Source organism: Lissotriton helveticus, chromosome 4_1 (assembly GCF_964261635.1).
Source record: "Lissotriton helveticus chromosome 4_1, aLisHel1.1, whole genome shotgun sequence".
NCBI lineage: Eukaryota > Metazoa > Chordata > Amphibia > Caudata > Salamandridae > Lissotriton > Lissotriton helveticus.
Window position 1 is genome coordinate 511197143 of NC_136063.1, and position 23582 is coordinate 511220724.

General features: G+C 47.3%; 1 protein-coding gene across 1 annotated transcript in view; it reads left to right on the top strand.

Moving 5' to 3' along the window:
- Positions 1–23582, top strand: part of PAG1 (phosphoprotein membrane anchor with glycosphingolipid microdomains 1) — a 518307-nt gene that overhangs the window by 400667 nt on the left and 94058 nt on the right. Inside the window, exon 6 of the mRNA XM_078687109.1 lies at positions 16305–16481. Within this exon, the coding sequence (XP_078543235.1) occupies positions 16357–16481 (125 nt within the window). The 5' untranslated portion in view covers positions 16305–16356. The remainder of the gene's footprint in view (positions 1–16304; positions 16482–23582) is intronic.

Sequence of the window (23582 nt, forward strand, 5' to 3'; positions counted from 1 at the left end):
TTTGTAAATAAAGCGAGCAGAAAAAGAAGATTACCTAGCGCCCAGGAAGCAGAGAATATTAGGGACCTTCCCTTGAGTTGATGGAGAAGGGCTAGGGTTGTCTTTATTGAACTGTTAAAGGACTTTTGCGAAAAAGGTTGTCAGCTTCCAGTTGTGTGGATTCTAAAGACAAAAAGAGTAAAGAGACTGTAAAGGAACGAGAAGAAAGGAACTTTGTGCCAAGATAAGAGAGAGCCATATTGTCTGACGAAATGGAAGCCGGCACCCAGAACCGCAGAGCTAAATGTATAATAGGTACACTAATAGTAGGAGTGATAATATTAATAGCTTTAGTGGTAACAATTTCTTATGTACAGGGACATGAGGAAGAGGCGAAGGTAACTGATGTGAAATCTGTAGAAACGCTTACACCCACTGTTGCTGGTGAGAAAAGGGAAAACACTCAAGAGAAAGCGTTATTAGCTGCAGAAGCCCGCAGGTTACACGTAGATGAGTCCCAAGGAGACTTTAGGTCAAATGCTTATGCTAAACTCTTATATGAATACGTGGATGCCATGGAGGTTAAGGACTGTTACGTCTGCATGCAGTTGCCGGCGTCTGTAGATGAAGGCATTAGATATCATCACCTCCCGCTGACATATGGCATTACATGTAGCTTATTGCTTAGTATATTTTATGAGAGAGATAGTTTTGAATACTATTTCTCCAACTATGATTCAGTGTTGCCAGAAGTCCCAAATTATAAGCAGATGAACAAATGGGACTACTGGAAGAGTGAAGACAGATTGGCCAAGTTCTTCATTCCTTGGATTACCTTAGATACTTCACATGCCCGTAGAAATAACCTGACATGCAAGGTGTCAGAAGTCGAGAAGAAGTTCATAGGGCAGGTGGATGATCGTTACAGGAGACAAAAGATTTTGAAAAAATCAGGACAATGGAAAACAGATTGGACCGAGGAAGAGAGGGCACACAAGAGAAAGGGTAGTAGTGGTCCAATAGCTTTAGATAAGACGCAGAGAGGAAAGCTATGTCTTCACCGAGCCAAAACGTATTATGAAAATGTATACGTGGGAGAAGTCGACTGTGAACATGCTTTCAATATAGAGTACTATACTAAAGATTTCCTGAAGGGAATGCAAGTGATTCCAAATGTGTATTTTGTATGTGGAAGAAATGCCTACGTGAGACTACCTGACAACTGGTATGGATCATGTTACCTAGCAATTGTCTTCCCCAAAATATATCATGCACAAGACTTAGTGATCATCGAGGGCAAGACATCATCGAGGGGAAGGAGAGATATAGGAGATGCAGAAATGGTTGGAGATGTCTTTGGAGCTATGTTCCCTCTTTTGGGAGTAATCCTTAATGATGTTAAGATTAGACGACTGGCAACAGTCGTCGACAGGTTGTCTGCCAGCACTGCTCAGTCCTTAATGTTGGTAGAAGGAGAGATGCAATCGATAAGGGCTATGGTTCTTCAGAACCGTCTTGCGTTAGATGTCCTACTAGCAAAAGAGGGCGGAGTCTGTAAGGCTTTGAAGGTCCAGGAATGTTGTACTTACATTCCAGACAATTCGAAGCCCCTTGGGAAAGTTATTAGGAACATAACTGATATTCACAAGGAGATCGAAGACTTGAGTAGAGAAAATGTCTGGGAAAAGGTGGGCCACGGAATGAGTGAAGTTGGAGGGTGGATTTCCGCCTTAGGCAAAAGCTTTGTGTGGTATATACTAAAACCTATCATCATAATATTGATCTGTGGGATCATATTGTGGGGATTGGTGAGGGTATTCAAATGGTACAGAGCAAGAAGGTCAGAAAGGGCCCAAAGAGAGCAGCTGCAGAGATTGGCTGCCATACAAGATAATCAGTACCGGAGTCTGAGGGCTCTGGAAGCGCAGAGACAAGTTATGCCAGCAATAACTGCAGTTTAAATGTTAGTGATGACCCCGAGAGGTCATCAAAGGGGGGAACTGAGAGAGCGCAAACTGACCTAAATGTATGAGTGCATCACACTTACCTGTAGTAAGCACAAATCATGAGGAGAAATGCCATGAGTGCTAGTAGTATCTGCAATTATATTCTGAATGTATAGCTAATGTAGAGATTTAAGTAGAAGTGGAACTAATACAGAAATGTGTGACACTATATGATTTTATTAGATGTGATTATTCCTGAATTCATGTCGTTTAGCTGTTAAAATGTAAGATGGCATGTGGTTAAACGCAGAATGTGGTAGGCCTCAGGGCCAGAGCTAGAAGGGAAGGGGAAGGTGTTTCTTTTCACGACATAGATTGAAATAATGTTTTGGCTATTGCATTAATGGGCCATGATTTATAGATGTGTTTACTGAATAATAGAATAAGAGTATTAACATGCTTTAATTAATGAAGAAGTTGAATGCTATAATCATTATGAGAAATGCTGTAGGCCTGTAATGTTTTAACATTGATTTACACGTACATGTCTGGGCCGAGAAATGTTGCAAACCTTTTTGGAAGTCTATGAGAGTTGGGTTCTTGGCTGCAGATGTCTGTCTGCAAGAGAAAGGGAGGATCCGATTATAAATAATATGAATAGAGGTCTGTTCAGTAGACGGCCCAGACATGGAGGAGGGTTCTGGAATGTTTAAGGGGTATCAGCGGGCCGGAGAAGAGTCTGAGAAGCAAGGTCAACTCCAACGTATGAGGCCCAATACAAAGCAGCATGGAAAAAGCCAGAAGCTACACCACGTGAGGGGCGTCTCACGAGGGGCGTCTCAAATGTTGTTGACTGTTTTGTATTAGGGACAGCACCCCTGGGTGGAGTTAGAGCAGATACCTGAGGACCCTTTAGAGAGCGGATGGGTAGGCAGAGAGGGGTCATGACTGGAGAACTATAGGTTTTCACCAAGAGACTTAGAGTGAGTGACTTCCCTTGGGGGTCATTCACTGCTGACACCTTTGTTAGGTTGGGATTTGGTTAAGTAGGGATACCATCTAGAGCAGGGTAGGGACAGCCTAACCTGTGTGTTTTCCTCCAACTTAAATGAAGGAGAGATATGCGTCAATGCTGATAGCTTTATTATTCTTAGAACTTGTGTTAGTAATTTCCGTTGCTCGTCTGAGGGCTTTCAGAGAGCACATGTATGTAGTTGGACCTGTGTATCTCGTGAATCTCATTCTGAGATGCCTGTATTTGCAGCTTATCATATCTTTACAATAAACTTTTGAAAGCTAGAAGTTGTTTGTGATCTTTTGGAGCGGGGTCCTTTATTGGGTGAACTAACTTGGGGAGAGAGGCACTTTCTTCCTCAAAGACAGGCAACAAAGGTTCAGTCGACCAGATCGGGGTTTAGATCAATAGTGATAAGGTATCGATCAAAATCTCGCCCTTCCAGTATGGCATCAGAGACATTAGTCAACCTTCCACGTGACTGTTTCCTGCAGGGCTTCAGGGATACAGCCTGGAGATTCCCCGTCAAAGAACAGAAAGAAATACTTACAAATATGGGTACTACCAGTTCTCCCAAGTAATATGCGTTCTCATCCGAACCCTTGGCATTTGCACGTGGAATCCCCGACATTGTATACATCTGCGATGCATCCGTTTGCAATATTCTCATGACTTGAATCGTACGTTTCTGCTACTAAATCCAATGTATCAAGAACATGGCGGTGAAGCAGCGCCCCCTTGTGTTCATAAATGAAAAGTATTCAAGGAGACATACGGAGAACAGTGGATAGTTACTAGACCAGTGGTTTTATAAAAGTGACAGTGGCCTTATAAAAGTGACAGTGGCCTTAAGGCCCTTCACAATCTTCCCTCGGACGCTTTCCTAGGCTGGAGATGTGCTTTTGTCAACGGTTGGAATGCATCGCTTTGCAGAGTGGGAATCAACTTGGTGGGGCTGAAAGGGAAAGTATTTTACCAAATGGAAAAATGTTATCACCAGGAAGGGAAAACGTGGGAGCTATCTTTGAAGGCATTCCAAGTATTGAGTAGGCAGCTAAAGACGGAAAGACGGAGGGTTTGCTTTTTGGGCCAGATCGTTAGATACCTTGCAGTCTCAGAATTTCGAAGCAATCTGTAACAAGTGCTTTCGTTGGGCGAGAGAAATCACCCTACTTAGTGTAAAGTTGGTGGGTGTAATAATGTGCAGACTGCTGGTTAAGGGTTCATAGAAGTATTTATTAACCAATTACAATCTTATTGAGGAGCGCCGGCCGGCGCTGCCGATCGTTCTCGTCCTCGGCGCGCAAATGGGGATGCGCGCGCAGACATGGCCGCCGCACGTCACGTCTACGTGACGTGCATAAACTAGAATGCGCACACTACATATCTCCCCTTTTTACCAAGCTTTGCTGAGTCACTTACAGTTCAGTGTCCAATTCGAAATCTCGATATCTGGAGGGCCTTACCACCTGCCTTCCACTCCTTGTAACCCTGACAGGGTTCTCCATAGTCTCTTGGCTCTGCGTTTCATGGCCTTCTGCTCCTTCACTCACAGCTCCCCCTTCATTCATGTTTCTCTCCAACTTGTCCATTTCTGTTCCTTGACTTCCGTTCTCTCCTTCTTCTTCACTTTCCGTTCCTGCTCTTGCTCCGTCTTGCTGCTCACTGGCATCTTGTCTCCTCTCCACGTTCGAATCATCCATGTCTTCCCATTCAGTTCCATGTTGCTCCCAGCCCAGAACCTTGTTGCACCTGGCCATGCGGTCCTGGGACCACACATTCCCATCACTCAGCAGGGCCGCTCGATCATACACTTCCACAACTTGCATCGGCTTGCTATACTTGCTGTCTCCTTTCTTCTGTAGAGTGGCTAACTTTACTCTCACCCACTCTCCTTTTTCCAGGCCTGTCCTTTTTACATTCCTTCGTTTATTGTAATGATTGCTGTAAATTGTCTGTGCTTTTTCCAGGTTGGCCCGCACCACTGCAGGGGACCATTCGCTGGTGACGACCTTTTCTTTCCAGATCCTGTTGTCATGCGTGAATGGTTCTCGCCCCCTCAATATTTGGAAGGGGCTGTACCCCGTGCCAGTGGGGGTTATTCAGTAGGCCCATACCATGTTCTCAAGCGCTTTCTCCCAGTTCTGTTCACTTGATATGGCGGCTTGTATGGCTCCCATCACTACCCTGTTAAACCGCTCCACTAGGCCGTTACCGGCCGGATGGTAGATTGCCGTGTGTTTGACAGTGATGCCATTTCTTTGCATGAACTTGTTCCACCTTTCCGACGTGAACTGGGGCCCATTGTCACTCAAGATCGATTTGGGTATTCCTTCCCTAGTAAAGGTCTCTGACAGAAACTTTATGATGTTCTCTGTGTCCATGGACTCGTCCACTCTCAACTCCGGCCACTTTGAATATCGATCCATGAGTACACACACATATTTCTGTGTGCCTTGGTCATCTAGGACAGGTCCCAAAATGTCTACAGATAGTTCCTCCCACGGGTTTGAAGGAGGGTCAAACTTTCCTATCGCTGGCCTCAAGGGTTTTAAGGTCTTGTCTGCTCGCTGACATTGTGGACATTCTCTGACATGCCTTTCGGCCCTTATGTCCATGCCTGGCCACCAGTAGTTTTGTTTAGCTCTTGCCTTGAGTTTTCCTATGCCCAGGTGGCCCTCATGTAGCAGGTTCAAAAGTTTTGTGGTGAGGTTCCTTGGGGGGATCACCTTGTCTCCTCTGTAAATGAATACCCCCTTGTCTCCTATCGACAGTTCTTCCCGCACTTGATAGTAGGGCCTGAGGCTCGCCTTCACGTTTCTTTTTTCTGGCCATCCTTGTACGATGTGCACCTTTACTTCCTTCATGTCGGTGTCCTCCTCGTATGCCTCTGTCCATTCTTGTTGGCTGATTAATTTCTCTTGGTCTTCTATGAGAGCTACCAACTCCCCACTTCCTGCAGGGTGTTCCTCTCCAGGCTCCATGGCGGCTGCCCTACTCAGGTAATCCGCTACTCGGTTCCGGTTCCCAGGAATGTACTCCACGTCGTACCTAAACTCGAGTAACTTTAGGGACATTTTGGATATCCTGGGGGTGGCACTGGCGTGTCCGCTCGATGTTAGCACCTTCACCAATGGCTTGTGATCTGTTGTGAGTAGAAAATGTGTTCCCCACAGAAATTGCAGAAATTTCGTCATGGCCCATACCACCGCCAGCATCTCTTTCTCAATCACGCTGTATTTGCTCTCTGTATCCGTCAATGCTCTGGATGCAAAACTGATTGTGTCCATTTCCCCTCTTCCTCTGTCTTGCATGAGTACAGCGCCCAGGCCCTTGTCGCTGGCATCAGTCGTCAGTACGGTGGTGCCTTGTGGGTCGTAACCCTTGAGAGGAACAGCTCCTGTGACATCCTTCTTGATAGTTTCAAACTCTGCTTGGGCTTCCGGTGTCCACTGGAACACGGTGCTTTCCCTGGTCAGCAGCCTCATGTGGTGGGTCTTAGAGGCGAAGTGTACCACAAACTTGCTGTAGTACTCCGCCATCCCCAAGAACGACCTGACCTCTTCCTTGTTCCTGGGGGGCGGTGCTTCAGCGATGGCTTTCACGTTTTCCAACTTGGGTGTAACTCCCTGTTGTCCGATCTCGTGTCCTAGGTACGTTACCGATTGTAGGCCCAACCGGCACTTTGTCCACTCCGCTGTCAGGCCCTTGTTCTCCAGCGTTTGTAACACGTTTCCCAGCTTCTGGTCGTGATCCTGCCTGTCCCGCCCCATCACCAGGATGTCGTCCTGGAAATATTGGACGTCCTTGCAGTCCCTGAATAGTTGGTGCATCATTTTCTGGAAGACTGCGGCCGCCGAGGCCAGCCCAAATGGCATACGACAGAACTGGTAACACCCAAACGGAGTGATGAAGGATGTAAGACTTTTGCTGTCCGGGTGAAGTGCTATTTGGTGATAGGCCGATGTCAAGTCGATAGTGGAGTACCACCTTACTCCCCTGGTCTTGGCCAACATTTCTTCGATTCTGGGGAGGGGAAATTTCTCCACCACGATATTTTTGTTCAGTTCTCTCAGGTCCACACAGAGCCGGACCTTCCCATTAGGCTTCATTACGACCACTAAGGGCGCCAACCATTCTGCACAGGTTATCGGTTCTATTATTCCTTTCTTTTCCAACTCTTGGAGTTCTTTCTGGACTGCTTCTCTCACCGCAATCGGTACGTTCCTCACCTTGTGAGCCACAGGGATGGCCCCTTCCTTGAGCACGATCTTGTGTTGGAATTTCTCCATCCGTCCCACCGTGCCTCCGAACACTTTTGGGTAATTCTCCTTCCATTTGTTCAAGTCGGGCCATTCCTCTTGCTCTGCGAGTAATATTTGCTCCTTTCCTCCAGGATCCAGCTTTATTCCCAGGTCGCCCTGGTCTAGCCATCCTAGGACGGAGGGTCCTTTCTCTGCAATGTACAGCTTGCACCATGCTGATCGGCCCCTAAATTCGAACAACAGGCGTCGGAACCCCACCATTGGAATACGGTCGCCATTGTAGGTGACCGGCCGAATGTCTAGTTTCTCCAACTCTGGGCCCAACTTGGGTCTAAACATTTCTTCCCACACTGCCCGTTGGACAATGGTGAATGGGGATCCGGTGTCTGCCACCACAGTGATGGTGATCCCGCCCATAGACATGTCCAGGATGGGCTTTGTAGATTTCTTCCCTTCTACGCTCAGTACCTGGTCATATATGCATAAGACGGTGACCACCTCTTCTTCTGCAACCTCCTCCAGATCTTCTTCGCCTTAATCGATGCATTTCACCATTCCCTTGGGATGTTTCTTCCTACACACCTTCTCATAGTGGCCTAAGATGCCACAGTGTAGGCACTTGGCTCGGAACGCTGGACATCTTCTATCGCGTGCGTCGTGGGACCAACTGCCGCATCTGTAGCATGATTTCCTGCCATCAGTACCTGTTTGCTTTCCTTGCCATCTGTTTGTTCCTTTGGCCACTGGGTCTTTGCCTCTCTGGTCTTTGCGGTGGTCTCCTTCTTGTATCCTGTTCACCATCATTGGGGGGGCTACGTCTTTCTTGGTCGCGTCAGCGCACCTCCTTGCGAGTTCCGCCCTCTTTACGATGACCATTACATCTTTGAGTGTGGTGTCGCCGCTTGCCCATAACTTGTCTTGGACATTTGGGCTCGTAGTATGCATCACGATCTGATCCTTTATGAATTCGTCTTCCCACAGTGCGTATTTACACTGGGCAGCCAGCTTCCTCAAGGCCGCTACGTATTCTTCTATGGTTTCTCCAGCCCGTTGTTTTCTCTGCTGGAAGTTAAACCTGTCCACTGACACGCAGATAGTGGGGCGATAACGCTCGTCCAAGTCTTCCAATGCATGGGCATATACATCCTTATCAGCGTCTTCCCTCTTTTTGGGCACCAGACTCTTGTAAATCCTGAGACCCTCCGGTCCCAGGTTCAGTAACAGTATTCGTTTCTTTCTTTGGGGGGTGAACAATTCTTCATTTTCGTCCTCCAGGACCCCTATGAAATTATCAATATATTCTTTCCAATCCTCCCACTTCATCAGGGGGTCCCCGGGTTTCGGTAGAAATTGCACCGGTGCAATCGCATAGCCTGCTGGCGTGCTCATTCTCACCTCCCTGATCGCTGTCACTTTGACGTCTTTGCTGGTGGGACTCCCTGGGGTGCTGTCCGTCACTTCTGTGTTGGTGTCCTCCTGGGGACTCTTATTGCTGGTCCCCGCCTCCTCCTCTTTGGTAGCCAGCGCTGTTCCTCCCCGGCGCGGTGTTGCGGGAAGGGTTGCGCAGGGGGCTATCTTCTGCGGGGCGTGCTGCTGCCTCTCCGGCCCCTTCGCCGCCTCTCGGGTGGCTGTGGCTCTGCCACGCTCCTCAACTTGCCGTGCTTTGGTGGGCTCAGCCGTGCCCCCTTACGCCCTCTGCTATTGGGCTGTGTGGAGCAGCTCTGCGCTGTAACTAGGTGGTTGGAGGGTTGCCTACCCTGCTGCTGCCCACGTGGGGGGTCCGTTTTATTTTCTCGAACTTGCCGACTGGAGCCTCCCGACCTCGTCGCCACTGTAAAGTTGGTGGGTGTAATAATGTGCAGACTGCTGGTTAAGGGTTCATAGAAGTATATATTAACCAATTACAATCTTATTGAGGAGCGCCGGTCGGCGCTGCCGATCGTTCTCGTCCTCGGCGCGCAAATGGGGATGCGCGCGCAGCGCGCCAACATGGCCGCCGCACGTCACGTCTACGTGACGTGCATAAACTAGAATGTGCACACTACACTTAGGAAAAACACTTCAAAACATTTATTTTGCTATGTGGTAAATAATATTTTTTTTATTGCAATCTTACACGATTTTGTTAATCAACATGTTTTAACGATGGCAAACGGTGGTCGAAAGATGTGTTTTTTGTCAACTTCGCACGTCTCTAAAGAAGTTATCATTTTTGGGTGATAGGATGTGCAGCCCTGCTGCACACTCGCCCCCTTTGATTTGGAGTGCATGCAGCTTTGTCACTCCAGAAAATGCAGGACGATAATACATTGACTATATTTTGACTAAACACTCTAAACTTTTGTGTAACAAATTAATGGAATTTGACAATAGAGCACATTTTAAAAGCAGAAATTTAAGAGAAGCACTTAAAGAATTAAAAGCAACTACATCATCAGAAAATGATTACCCACTTGTAGTATGATTATAAAAACATATGCTCCAAAAAGATGTGCTCCAAACTTTGCGTAGCAGTGAAAATGTCACGGTGGTCAATATGAATTTGTTGACTGGTTATTTTATCTTTCCTTTCGTTCTACTTCTGTTACCAAAAGAACTGAACCTGAACTTGCTGACCTCCTGAGGCGGAAGTCGGGAGAGTCGATCCTCTCTATTTTTAAAATTGTATAACTCTGTGTTTTTAATGACAATTTTTACCTATTTGAGTGTAATTTGTGATTTACAACAAACCTACCTCTCTCCCCTGGGCTTAGCCGCGCACCTGCAGGAACGCTGACGCGGGACACTTCCTGGTGTTGACGCCCCCCCCTGGGTCACTCAGGACACGCCCACCACCTGTCAGGCCACGCCCCTTTCTCGAGCAGATAAATAGCGCGCCAAGAAAAGCGCGAGTCTGAACTTGCTGACCTCCTGAGGCGGAAGCCGGGAGAGTCGATCCTCGCTATTTTTAAAATTGTATAACTCTGTGTTTTTAAAGACAATTTTTACCTATTTGAGTGTAATTTGTGATTTACAACAAACCTACCTCTCTCCCCTGGGCTTTCCCGCGCAGCTGCAGGAACGCTGACGCGGGACACTTCCTGGTGTTGACGCCCCCCCCCCCGGGTCACTCAGGACACGCCCATCACCTGTCAGGCCACGCCCCTTTCTCGAGCAGATAAATAGCGCGCCAAGAAAAGCACGAGTCTGAACTTGCTGACCTCCTGAGGCGGAAGCCGGGAGAGTCGATCCTCGCTATTTTTAAAATTGCATAACTCTGTGTTTTTAAAGACAATTTTTACCTATTTGAGTGTAATTTGTGATTTACAACAAACCTACCTCTCTCCCCTGGGCTTTCCCGCGCAGCTGCAGGAACGCTGACGCGGGACACTTCCTGGTGTTGACGCCCCCCCCGGGTCACTCAGGACCCGCCCACCACCTGTCAGGCCACGCCCCTTTCTCTGTCTCCTATTTAGTATGTGCATGCACCGGAAGCGCAGCGGACGAGCGCACCGGAAGCGCAGCGGACGAGCGCAGCGGGCGCGCCGTTTGCGCGCCAAAGGCGCTCCTAAGGCGTGCCCGTCTGCGCCCGTCCGCGACTAGACCGCGACCGGGACCAGACATGCTGTTGAGAAAGGAGTACATAGAGGAAGGATTGTGTGGTCAGGTGAGGACTTAAGGGCTTTAAATTCCACATCTGAGTGTTGCCCTCATGAGATAGACCCTCAGACCTTCGCGCCCCCCCATACTTGTAGGACCTGTGGGGTCTCTCTTGGCCCTAGAGACACTGTGAGGTGCCCCAAACCCAAACCATTATTTCAGAAAGGCCTCAGAGCGAGCCTGCTGAACTGCAGATCCCTAGTTAAACACGCAGATGATGTATGGTTACTACTAGAAGAGCAGGAGTGGGACGTTCTGTTTTTAACAGAAACCTGGATCAAGGAGGATAACATGACCGCCATTGCGATAGCAGTCCCTCTAGGTTTTAAAATATGTCTCGCCAACCGCCCAGGTGCAAAAAGAGGTGGAGGTGTAGCCATTAATTTTAAAGAGCAGCTAATACTGACATCCTCTGCCCCTACCATAATTCAGGGAATTGAGGGCCTTCACTTCTGTTTTCAGGTGAGCCCACAGCTATCGTTAGCAGGATTAGTGATTTATCGCCCTCCAAGCGGTGAGGATCCCAATTTACTCGCTCTGCTGGATACGATTGTTCAGTGCTCCCTCCTCCACCCTCAATGTATTGTGGTAGGAGATTTTAACATTCATATGGACAAAACAAATTGTACTGCTGCAGAGCTGCTCAGATCTACATTAAACACGGCCAAGCTTAGGCTGATCAATGATGGCCCCACACATACAGCGGGCCATATGCTCGATCTCATCTTTTCTAATATTAAGGATGTGCAGCCTGAGACACCACTACCACTGACTTGGTCAGACCACTCACTGGTCCCATTCACAATGAACCTGGCATATGATAGTCCGGCTCCAAGTAAATGCTATTTCTTGAAGAGGCAATGGAAAAAACTTATCCCCGATATAATGGGCCCTGTTCTGGCTCAGAACACCCCACTTCTCACCGCCGACGCGAATACAGACGCTCAACTCCTTAATGAGTGGGTCGGGAATATGGTTTCTTCCATTGCTCCGGTCTCACGTGCATTATCAAAGAGAGATTCCCCCTCCACCCCCTGGTTCTCGCAGGATCTCAGAATAGAGAAAGCAGCCTGTAAAAGGCTGGAAAGACAATGGAGAGCAAACTACGGGCTGGCAGAAAAAGCCAAATATAAGGAAGCAGCCAAAAAACTGCAGAAAGCTATCAGAAACAAAAAAACAATTTTATGCGGATTCTATTCAACAGGCAGAACAGTCAAGTAAACAGATCTTTAAGGTGGTACAGTCCTTTTTTAAACCCAAATGCATCGAGAGGGAGGTCCCTCCGTCAGTTACTTTATGTGAAAACATCTCTGAGTTCTTCGACAAAAAAATCAAAAAAGTTTATGAATCTTTTGGGCCAGAAATAAAAACGGCGAAATCGGACCTAGCGATTAAAGATGTGATGGGTGAAACCCTTACTCAATTTAAGACCATACCTCTAAGTACGGTGAGACAAGAACTTGCTAGATGCAAATCCGGCTCTCCGGACGACCCATGTCCAGCCAAACTATGGGGCTCCATAGCGGACTTTGTAGCCCCTACAATACAACAAATCTGGAACTCATCCACCGCTTCGGGAGTATTCCCGAACAGCTGGAAACATGCAACTCTCCTTCCACTGAAAAAGAAACCTAATGGGGATCCAGAAGACCTCAGTAATCTTCGCCCAATCTCACTGTTAGCCGCTCCCGGAAAAATGTTTGAGAAAGTAATACAGCGCCAGCTGAGTCAATTCATTGAAGCAAATAAGATACTTCATGAAACACAGTCAGGCTTTCGCCCCGGCTTCAGCACGGAGACAGCGCTAATTGAGGTAGCAGAGTCAGTTAGGTGGTCGATGGATGCAGGAGACTCAGCGATGCTGGTACTCCTGGATCTATTGGCCGCCTTCGACACTGTGGACCACACCAGACTACTGATGCGACTGACCGAGATAGGCATCCGTGACAAAGCAATGGGGTGGATACACTCGTATCTGTCCCAGAGAACACAGAAGGTGGCACTGGGGACTGTCTCTTCAGCACCTAGAGTCCTCGGCTGTGGAGTCCCGCAAGGGTCGGCACTCAGCCCTCTTTTGTTCAACATCTACCTCGCTCCTCTCTTTACGTTGATTGCCAACTGGAGTGTCAAGGCAATTTCTTATGCCGATGACACCCAGTTGGTATTTCCGTATTCAGAGGTATCGCAGGAATCCTTCTCGAACTTTAGGGGATGTCTCCAAGATATAGCCTGTTAGATGAATACGAACAAACTAAAATTAAATGCCAATAAGACTGAAGTGATCTTCTTTGGTAAAGGCCCCCCTCCCCCATCAGAACTGTGGTGGCCAACAGAGATGGGCCAAGCCCCCTTACCCAACCGCTCGGCAAAAAATCTTGGAGTGAGGTGTGACGATAGCCTGTCCTTTACCTCGCATATTCAACAAGTTGCCGGTTGTTGCTTGAGTAAGCTGAGGAACCTCCGTAAGATCCTGAGGCTCCTCCCAGAGAGTTGCCGGAAAACTGTAATCCATGCCACTGTTACATCCAGGCTGGATTACGCCAACGGACTATATCTGGGCCTACCAAAATACCTGACTCACAAACTTCAGGGGGTCCAAAATGCGGCTGCGAGACTGCTGCTGCGTATCCCTTTCAAGCAGTCAGTCTCTCCGCACTTGCGATCACTGCACTGGCTTCCAGTTGCCAGCAGAATCAAATTTAAGGCACTCACGCTGGCCTACAGATCTCTGTTTGGTACCTGCCCGGAGTACCTGAAAATTCGTCTCCCGAGATACTCCCAAGCCCGCGCGCTGTGTTCCAACGGCCGCGTTCAACTGGTTGTCCCACGAACGAGAAGGGCTCGATTAGGAGGTCGAACTTTCTCGCCAAATGTCACAACATCATGGAACACTCTTCCCCCAGCAATCCAGCAAGCCCCCTCCGAACCTTGCTTTAAGAAGTTGCTAAAGACCTGGCTCTTCTCTCAACCCCGCTAACTTTCCCACTTCTTACCCTCTGGTCAACTGTGTTCTGCTAGCGCCGGGACACCTCCTTGTGAGGTAGCTGTTCGCGCTTTACAAAATGCTGAAAAAAAAAAAAAGAGGGCAGCTGTACAATATTTATATGGAGATTGACATATCAAAAATGTGATGCCTGCTCTGTGAAGGGACAGCACCTGTCTCCTCAATATTATTCTTATATCTTACAATTCTGGGTAGAGCTCTTTATGTACTTCTCAAACCTCTACTCTAACAAGCAGGTAGGCGGTTTGTGGTGGAGCACTGGGTGCTGGAACAAGAAGGGCTCGATGATAAGACAGATTCCATTTCAAGTGCTGGAGAGATGTTATAAGAAGCCTTCTGAAAAAGTGCTAAATTAGACATGGTGCAGCCATGATGTTGGAAAATCCGGTTTTTTTCAAGAGTATTTGAGGATTGGCGCTGAAATAAACCCTGCACGGCGGGATGACAATATACTCATGAACCAGTAATGTTTGCTCTGATTGGTTATGTGCATGAGAGTGCTAGTTCTGTCGGGACATGGTGTGAGCCAGTGTACTCAGTCCATCGTGGCAGAACTGGAACCTATTTATTTATTTATTTAAAGTTTTGTATAGCTCGAACATGACCCCGGAGGGTATCAGAGCGCTTTTCATGGGTATAGGTAGACAAAGGAGAATAGGTAGGAGAGAGAAATCATGGAAACAGTTAGACGATACACAACCGGGGCACGCAGAGATTGGTCGGGAAAGGAAGCAGGAGACTGATAGCGAAAAAGGAGCGCAATGTACATAAAGTGCCAATCAGACATAAAGTTAAAATAAACAATCAATTGGAGGCAATATGAGCCCAGCAGCAAGTTCAGTTCAGCACATAGATCATTAGAGCAGTTTGCAGCTCAGGTAGGGTTGTTTTGATTGGTTTTAGGTGGGTAGTATGTTTCTTTGTCTGGACCAGGACCCAGTTGTAAAAGAATGAGAGCTCTGTGCCCAAAGCTCTGCTCAGAGGCCCCAGTCTGTGTAATTAAATATCTGTTTATAGAATTCCGAAGCAGTTAGCCCTTAAATTCACCTCATGCCTCTTTAATCCCACTGCCAGGCGCTGCTTGCCCCTTTATTTTACTCTTGCAGGTTCCTGTGTTCTCCCTTTCGAGGTTTCTCTCGTCTTTCTCTCCTCAATCTTTCTGCTTTGTGTGAATGTTTAGACATTAGTGTGGGCAACTTTATTTGGTGCAGGTGAAGGCAAACGCAAATTGAATTATTGGATCCTTGTATATAGCGCTGGCAAGACCCAGGTGTATCGGAGCGCTTTACAGACATGATCAAAGCAGTGTTAAGGAAATATACGTTACAGAAATCACAGACTTGTTGAGCATTGGGTCACACAAGTTCTGGAGAGGAGCAAACCTACAGTAAATAGTGAGCTGAGTGATAGAGTCTAGAGGGTTGAAGTGTCGATTGAGGAGAAGATCTTTTAATCGTCTTTTGAAGCTCATATGGGAGGGGTTAGTCCTGATCTGGACTCTGAGGGAGAGGTCAAGTGTTTGAGAATATAGAGTGGTTGACATCTGGGTCTAGTCACCTTTCAATTTCATGGCCCAATCTAGGTGTGGTGGGTTTCAGGAATGAAATACTTGGGATTGTCATATGAGATGTGATTGCTTATCCTGCCTTTTTTTTCACTGGTGTTTAACGTGCTCATGAAATTTACTAAATTTAGTCTATCTTGAAGGGAAAAAAATTGGGTCCAGAAAGCTTAATTTCTACTCGATCAAGCATTATGTGGACAAATGCAATTAGGGCCGAATGTACTAAAGCTATTGTCCCGGTATGCATACCGAATGTTTGCAACCACTACATTATTTTTTCAAACCAACCTACATACTACTAGTGTGGTTCATAAAATAGCGGTTCAGAGGCTGTCAAGACCGATCCGCCTAATGACTATTCATGTTGTTTCAACATCAGCTTGAACAGGCCACTGCTCTGCAGCTCCACTCTCTCTGCTTCCGTCCTTAAATTGTTTATGGATTTCCAAAAAAAGACTGTAATCTGTTGTCATAACCCAGTTCAGTGGTACTTATTATGTCCTTCTGGATGAAAGGATGAGTCATTGCCGCTTTGCTTGTGCTTACACATTGCTGATTACACGTAGATCTAATCAGTGAGCTCTTAGCTTACTGAGGAGTCTTTCTTTTTTATTTTACTTAATTAAATTCCTGTAATATAATGTGCACATGTTCAGACCGGTCTGCCTCGACCAAAGCATGTTTTTAGCCAATTCATGGGCTGTAATTTGTTTGCAGACAGACCTGGTGTATAGATGAAAGCACCAGGATATATATATGCAAGAGTTTGGCATCACAAATCTTATATGGTGTAATGTAATTTGAACATTCCCAAATGCTATTACCTTATGTATTATGTTCTACGGTAACCAGAATTACATGATCATTAGTGGTGTTTGGATTTTATTTACAGAAAGAACACTTCAGAGTTCCTGATCAGGGCAGCTCGTGCACTGGTGGATGTCATGGGGCCTGAAACCGGTCTGCTGAGCAGTGGTCCTGTTCCTGTCATTGCCCTGGGAGGGCTGGCAGCTGTCACCACATTCCTTCTTCTCACTCTCCTCACCCTGTTCTGCTCCAGCTGTGACAGGTAAGGCCCAGTGGAGTATCTGTGAGAGGTGTGTGGGTCCAGCTGACCCAAATGAAAGGTGTGCAGCACAAACCATCACGTTCAGGGAATGCAGACTTTGTCAGTCAAGGCCAGGCCCTTACTTGGCGTATTACATTTAGCGTCATCCTCGCTTTCCCCATTAGGTTTCATATACATTTGTGTGAACCTAATTGATGCAACTTTGGTGCTACACATGGGCGGGGAAGGCATAGCACAAATGCCCTTCCACTGGAAGGCCTTACAAACCCCCATGTTAAACTCTGCATTCCTGGAGGTGTGGGGAAGGTTCCTTGGGCCATGGGACACAGACCTGGAGCAGGATTGGATCCAAGAAGTGATGATTCACAGGCCTGACAAGTCCCCAGAGTAGATGCCAGCACTCAGGGACCGACTGAAGGGATTCACGCGCACCGGCCCCATGAAAGGGCGTGAGAGTGAAGGGCGGCACCTCGGATTTTTTAACTTTAGGGGCTCATGCAGAGGCTCCACCTGAGAGGGAAATCAAAGTCTGTCTCTGATTCCCGTGTACACGTAGAATCCCTTGCCACGAGGTCCCACAGACTGTTCTCATATGCACAAATCTCTGTGACATGGCTCTTTTGATTATATTTAGAGTGGAGAGGGCGTGTGCTTTACCGAGTCTAGATGTACCGTCCCCCACCCGCCCCCTTAGTAGGTGGTAATCAACGTCTGGTGAGCAACCCTGAGGGTTTTAGTGATATCAGCACCAGTACTTTATTTGAGCGGGTGGTGTTATTTAATGATAAGCAGAACAAAAGTTGTTAGTTCAAAATAAATTAAAAAACAATTAATACCGGCTCCCAAGCCATTCTTAAACCTGTGGTGGCCTCAAACAGTCTGCATTGTACTTATGGGAGTGTGACGATTTGTAGTTGTGTTGTTACTGTAATTGGCGGTACAAAAGGGGGTGGTGATGGACGGAGCATCTGAACCAATCAAACACTCACACCCAGTCAAAAGATCTGGGTTTGATCCATCACCGTTCTTTAGCCCACTCTGCCACCCCAGTTCAGACATGGCTATATGCAAATCAGTCTGACCCTGTGCCTCATGGGAACAGTCCAGCCCGAACTGCCAAGCCATGCCTTCCCTAGACCGGAAACAAGCTTCCGAGGACCGGTTTCTGGCATTACAGCCGTCTTCAGCCCGGCTTGCTTGAATCCAGTGGCAAAGTGAGCAAGGGACTCACGTCTGAGCATACCCTGCCACACTTATGGCGGCCAAAAGCGGTACAAAAGGGGGTGGTGATGGACGGAGCATCTGAACCAATCAAACACTCACACCCAGTCAAAAGATCTGGGTTTGCTCCATCACCGTTCTTTAGCCCACTCTGCCACCCCAGTTCAGACATGGCTATATGCAAATCAGTCTGACCCTGTGCCTCATGGGAACAGTCCAGCCCGAACTGCCAAGCCATGCCTTCCCTGGACCGGAAACAAGCTTCCGAGGACCGGTTTCTGGCATTACAGCCGTCTTCAGCCCGGCTTGCTTGAATCCAGTGGCAAAGTGAGCAAGGGACTCACGTCTGAGCATACCCTGCCACACTTATGGCGGCCAAAAACGGTACAAAAGGGGGTGGTGATGGACGGAGCATCTGAACCAATCAAACACTCACACCCAGTCAAAAGATCTGGGTTTGATCCATCACCGTTCTTTAGCCCACTCTGCCACCCCAGTTCAGACATGGCTATATGCAAATCAGTCTGACCCTGTGCCTCATGGGAACAGTCCAGCCCGAACTGCCAAGCCATGCCTTCCCTGGACCAGAAACAAGCTTCCGAGGACCGGTTTCTGGCAGTTCGGGCTGGACTGTTCCCATGAGGCTCTGGGTCAGACGAATTTGCATATAGCCATGTCTGAACTGGGGTGGCAGAGTGGGCTAAAGAACGGTGATGGATTAAACCCAGATCTTTTGACTGGGTGTGAGTGTTTGATTGAGTCAGATGCTCCGTCCACCACCACCCCCTTTTGTACCGCTTTTGGCCACCATAAGTGTGGCAGGGTATGCTCAGACGTGAGTCCCTTGCTCACTTTGCCACTGGATTCAAGCAAGCCGGGCTGAAGACGGCTGGAATGCCAGAAACCGGTCCTCGGAAGCTTGTTTCCGGTCCAGGGAAGACATGGCTTGGCAGTTCGGGCTGGACTGTTCCCATGAGGCTCAGGGTCAGACTGATTTGCATATAGCCATGTCTGAACTGGGGTGGCAGAGTGGGCTAGAGAACGGTGATGGATTAAACCCAGATCTTTTGACTGGGTGTGAGTGTTTGATTGAGTCAGATGCTCCGTCCATCACCACCCCCTTTTGTACCGTTACTGTAATTGGCAGCGCTGCCAGAGGCAACGGGTGGTGCAGCTGCTGTGGCCTCCTGACTAGGGCCCTGGCACTTATTCTTTTACAAAGCACTGATCATACCTGACAGAAGTATCCAGAGAGTAGAGACATAACTCATGCCTAGACTTCCTCATCATTAATCTTTTTTTGGAAAGAAAACATTTCTACGCATACCTGCCAACTCACATGGTACCACTGTGTGACATGATATTGGCTCCCACCACACGGTCACTTGGGGAGGAGCCAATATCACACGTGGCAGGGAAAACGAGATAGGTTTTTTTTGGGGGGGGGGTTCCAAAAAGCCTCTAGGTACTTCTTGGCCTGAGGGCCGGCCCCTTCAAGGCCCCACCCCCTCCTCACAGGGTGAGATTGTTCTTTAAGTTGGCAGGCATCTCTAAGTATGTTCTGATGGCCCACAGCTCAAGAGCGACGGATTATGTAATCCGTGTAGCCAAGGGGTAACGAAGGCCCCCCTGCAGCACGTGGGGGTGACAACCTAACAAGGGGAGGGGTATTCAGCTCAAGGCCAAGTAATATCTATGAAATATTCAAGAATCGGACACCTGTGTGAGCCCATCATTTTGCACTTACGCCACTACTTGTTGTGGATATAAATCACACTTTTTTGGATCAAAACCAAATCTTCGAAACCAAACTCTGGTATGTTATGTATAAAGACACGTGTGTTTTGCATTTTGTCTACGAGGGGGGGGAAGTAGCGAGACAGTGCAAAACAGAGACTGGCTGTGTTTGGAGAGCAGAGGGCTTTATAGTTGCCCACTCCGCAGAGCGATGCATCCATTTTCTTTAAAAAAAAGGCCCACAGAGGACCAATGAAAATAGGAGTAAAAGATTTCCTATAGTCAAACAACTACAGGGCTATCTCACGTGACAGAAGAGGGAATATGGAAACCCTGAAGTTATCAAACTTTTTAAAAGTGTCTTCCTACATCTCACAAAGTCCTTTTTTGATGTATTTAAAGTGTTGTGACTGTGCCAATCGTGTTTCTTGCCATTGTTTGACCTGGCTTCAGTGTGGCCATCTTAGTGCCAATATTGGCAACTCACCCAACCCGCACAACATAGCAATCTCATAATAAAGAAACACACAAGACAGAGTAATAGTAATATTGCTGCAGGTTTATTTCAAATAAGAAATATGCCAACATGGTGGGTCAACGTACGGGCGATCCAAGGGCAGGCAGAAGTGACTCCCCTAAGCTACCCTGCCCACCTGATGAGCCACTGCACAGTGGCCAAACCAATCAATGCTAACCATTTTGGGGAATCGCCCCCTTACATTCAGTGGACCACCAGTCCACCCTTTTAGTCGCGCCCTTTTAGGGACAAGCATGTTCAGGCAAGCCCCTGGTTGGTCAGGTTTACAACCGCCTGAAGGACTAGCGGGGCACCGTCGTTCCTGGAGGGTCCTGCGTAAGGACTCCTGGGGTTGTTTGGCATTTGCACTGTTCTTGTGCTTCTGAAAAGGGTACCCTATGTAGCATTCAGCCTCTGGATCACCCTGTAACTCCGCTATAGCTCTGGGTGTGGCACCCGTCACACCCAGGGCCCTCACCAAGGCAGGCAACTTTCTTACTTACACCCTGCTGACTCCAGGGCATCACCCAGGTCCTTCAGGAACGGGTCCATGCCCGCTCTAGACAGATGAACCACGTGAAAGAAGACGGAATATGGAAACCCTAAAGTTATCAAACTTTTAAAAAGTGTATTTCTACATCTTACGAAGTCCTTTTTGGGTCTCGGCTAGAAGCGCGTTCTTGCCAGAGAACCATAGTCGTCGGCTCAGCTGACAAGACCCGACAAGGAGTGGAGACAAGAGCTGGTTTGATGTATTTAAAGTGTTGTGACTGTGCCAACGTGTTTCTTGCCATTGTTTAACTTTGACCTGGCTTCAGTGTGGGCATCTTTGTTTGGAGTGAGATAACTCTGAAAAACGAAGCAACCAGCTGGCGTATGTATGGAGAAACTCCCGGCAGCACGGGTTAGATCTCCTGAAAACAGCAATTGTTATCTACTTCCATTAAGGGTACTCGAATGTCCAGTTCATCTGTCTGATGTTAGAATTTCATCTCAATTTTAATCCTTCTTCATATGGGACCTTTACTTTTAGGCAGGGCTGACTTTAGTTTGGCACCTTTCATGCTCTACATAATAGCGATAATAATATTTGGGAGAGCGTTATTTGTGTTTAGTTTTTTAATATATATATTGCTGTTGTGTTTTTATATCTAAACACACATTTACTAAAACTCGCTATTGACAATGTATTTAATCAAGTACTGATGTCAGGCTGCACTGTCTTTCATGGAAGCCCTGGATAGGCACCCGACTGCCCTTAGAAGCTCCGGAAGTAGTCGGGCAAGCGGCCACTTGGGATGTCACTGTGCACCCCTTTGGTAAACTCTCCTCACAATCATTCCTACTGATCTCCATCCATGCACTTCAAGATGACCGCTGCTAAGACGAGAGCCTCCGCCCGGCGTTCTTTAACCCCCAGAAATACCACATGGATTTAGCGTAGTCGGTGATATTTGGGGGTGTGAAGCTCAGATTTTCCAACTAAAAATCAGTGAGCTCCAGGGTGGAGGGGTGAGATGACGAAGGTTCGAGAAGGACTGTTCCCATGAGGAGAATTGTCAATGCATTAGGTGGGCATCTGCCTAGAGTGGAACAGTTAGCTAAAAACAATGATTTGAAATACCCCTAGGGATTGCCAGTTTAGACTATTTTCAAGCATCCGCCCCATCACCTATTGAGTGTTTGTTGTCAGTAGTGAACCTGAGGCCGGCGCAGCTTTTCATGCATACTGCTGCCAATGTTTGTGAATTAAAAAAAGTAGTACATTTGCATCCATTCAAGGAGTACTTCTATACGTGCAGATTTGCTACTTTTTCGATATACCAATCACTAAGTATAGTTAATCTCCAAATCCAAAAAATGAAGAAGTTAAAAACTATTTAGCGAAATGATGACAGCGAGAAAAACCAACAGAGGCACAGCAGATCCGACTCAGGCCCGCAAGACCCAACTACCAAGCCAAAAATGCATTACTTGGGGGTTGCAACACCCCAAACACCCGCATCCCGATCCTATGCCCCTGAATCTCACTGCTTTCACTGTGCACCAAATCCATGGAGTAAACAACTCCAGACTGCTTCCGGAGTACAGAGACTGTACTCAGGTGGCGATGCACCATCTACTGTCTTAAACTGTGACCTAGGGCTTTCATTTAGATCTTGGTCTCATAAAGTTGTATTTCAGGCCTGTGTTGGCATAAAAGAATCACATTTCTGCGAGCATCAGAGCTGGACTGGGAACCAAAACCGGCCCTGGCAAAGTGCTCGGCCGCCCCCCTCCCCCCCCCATCCCCAGGGGGTTGGGGGTGCGACCTCGCTCTTTGCCAGGGCCGGTTTTCGGCCGATTTTGTTACAGGACCGTTTTTGCAGCAAGGGCCCAAAACCGGCCCCCACCCTTGTGGCGCACTGGGTGATTGCCATGTGCCCGCAACGGTCAGTCCGGGCCTGGCGAGCATCAGCCTATAGATTTAATGAGAAGCATTGAATCCTTTATTCGAAACTTCAGGCATTTCGTTTGACTTTGGTGGTGTTGTGGAAAAGCACCATACACAATAGCTTTGAACAAAAAAGTAGTGGAACATCATTATACAAAACTTGTGTTTAGAATAATTAATATTGAACACTTACATCTGCTGCTCTGAAAGGTTTCAGCTCACGTGCAGCCGGGAATCATGTCCCGAACATCACCGTGAAAAAAGGACGTTGCGAGTTAAGGGTCTGGATTTCCAGCAAGTGCATCAATTGTTCTGTTTTTAGGAAGTTGTGCAAACTGGGCTGTCAAGTGTTTGAGCACTAAACTCTGAAAGCTCTGCTGTGAAGCGCTATGTTTGTTATAGCATAAGGTACAACACAAGACCCAGGTAATAACCCAGTTCTAAACTGCAAATGGCTCTGTTGATGACCAAAGGGAGCTGAGCTCACTTACTTATAACACATGGCAATCACTGAAACCCAGTTTCAAGGCGTAATAAAGCAACAGTAGCAGACAAGATAGGTAAAAACATTGTATAACATCAAATCGCCATAAGCACAAAGCCACATTTTGGTTCCTGGTGTGTCCAGTATTTTATCTACATATGGTAACCAACAGTCCCTATACTTTGTTAGAGTACTACAGCTTGTACAGGTACAGATGTACATATGTTTCTGAGATGATTGTGTTGGGTCACTTGGTAGAGATTGGTGGCTAACTTAAAGCCCTGCTGGATGGCTTTTATTTGGAAAAGGGAAATAGTCATTTAGCTCATGCAGAATGTTGTTGATGCGCTGGGGTATATCCCATATATTTCTTTATTTTGGTTAGTTTTGCTTGTGAACCCATTTAGATAGGAGTGGGATTTCCATGTACTGGTCAGTTGCTGAACTAGGTTATGGTGAAGGTGGGGCAGTTGTTAACAAGGAAGAGACTACATCTCTGATGCATAATGTCTCCTATTACCAGGACTAGGGTTCTTCCTTTGCATTGCGTGTTACGCTGCAGACCCACAGTTGCGTTTACTTGATAGTGGGCACACAAGGTGGTGGTACATTGATTAACTTTATATTTTAGAAAACGGTGACCTCAATAATCTAGTGACGCTTAGAAAAAAGAAATCGCATGCAAACAAGCTGAAGGGTACCATTCTG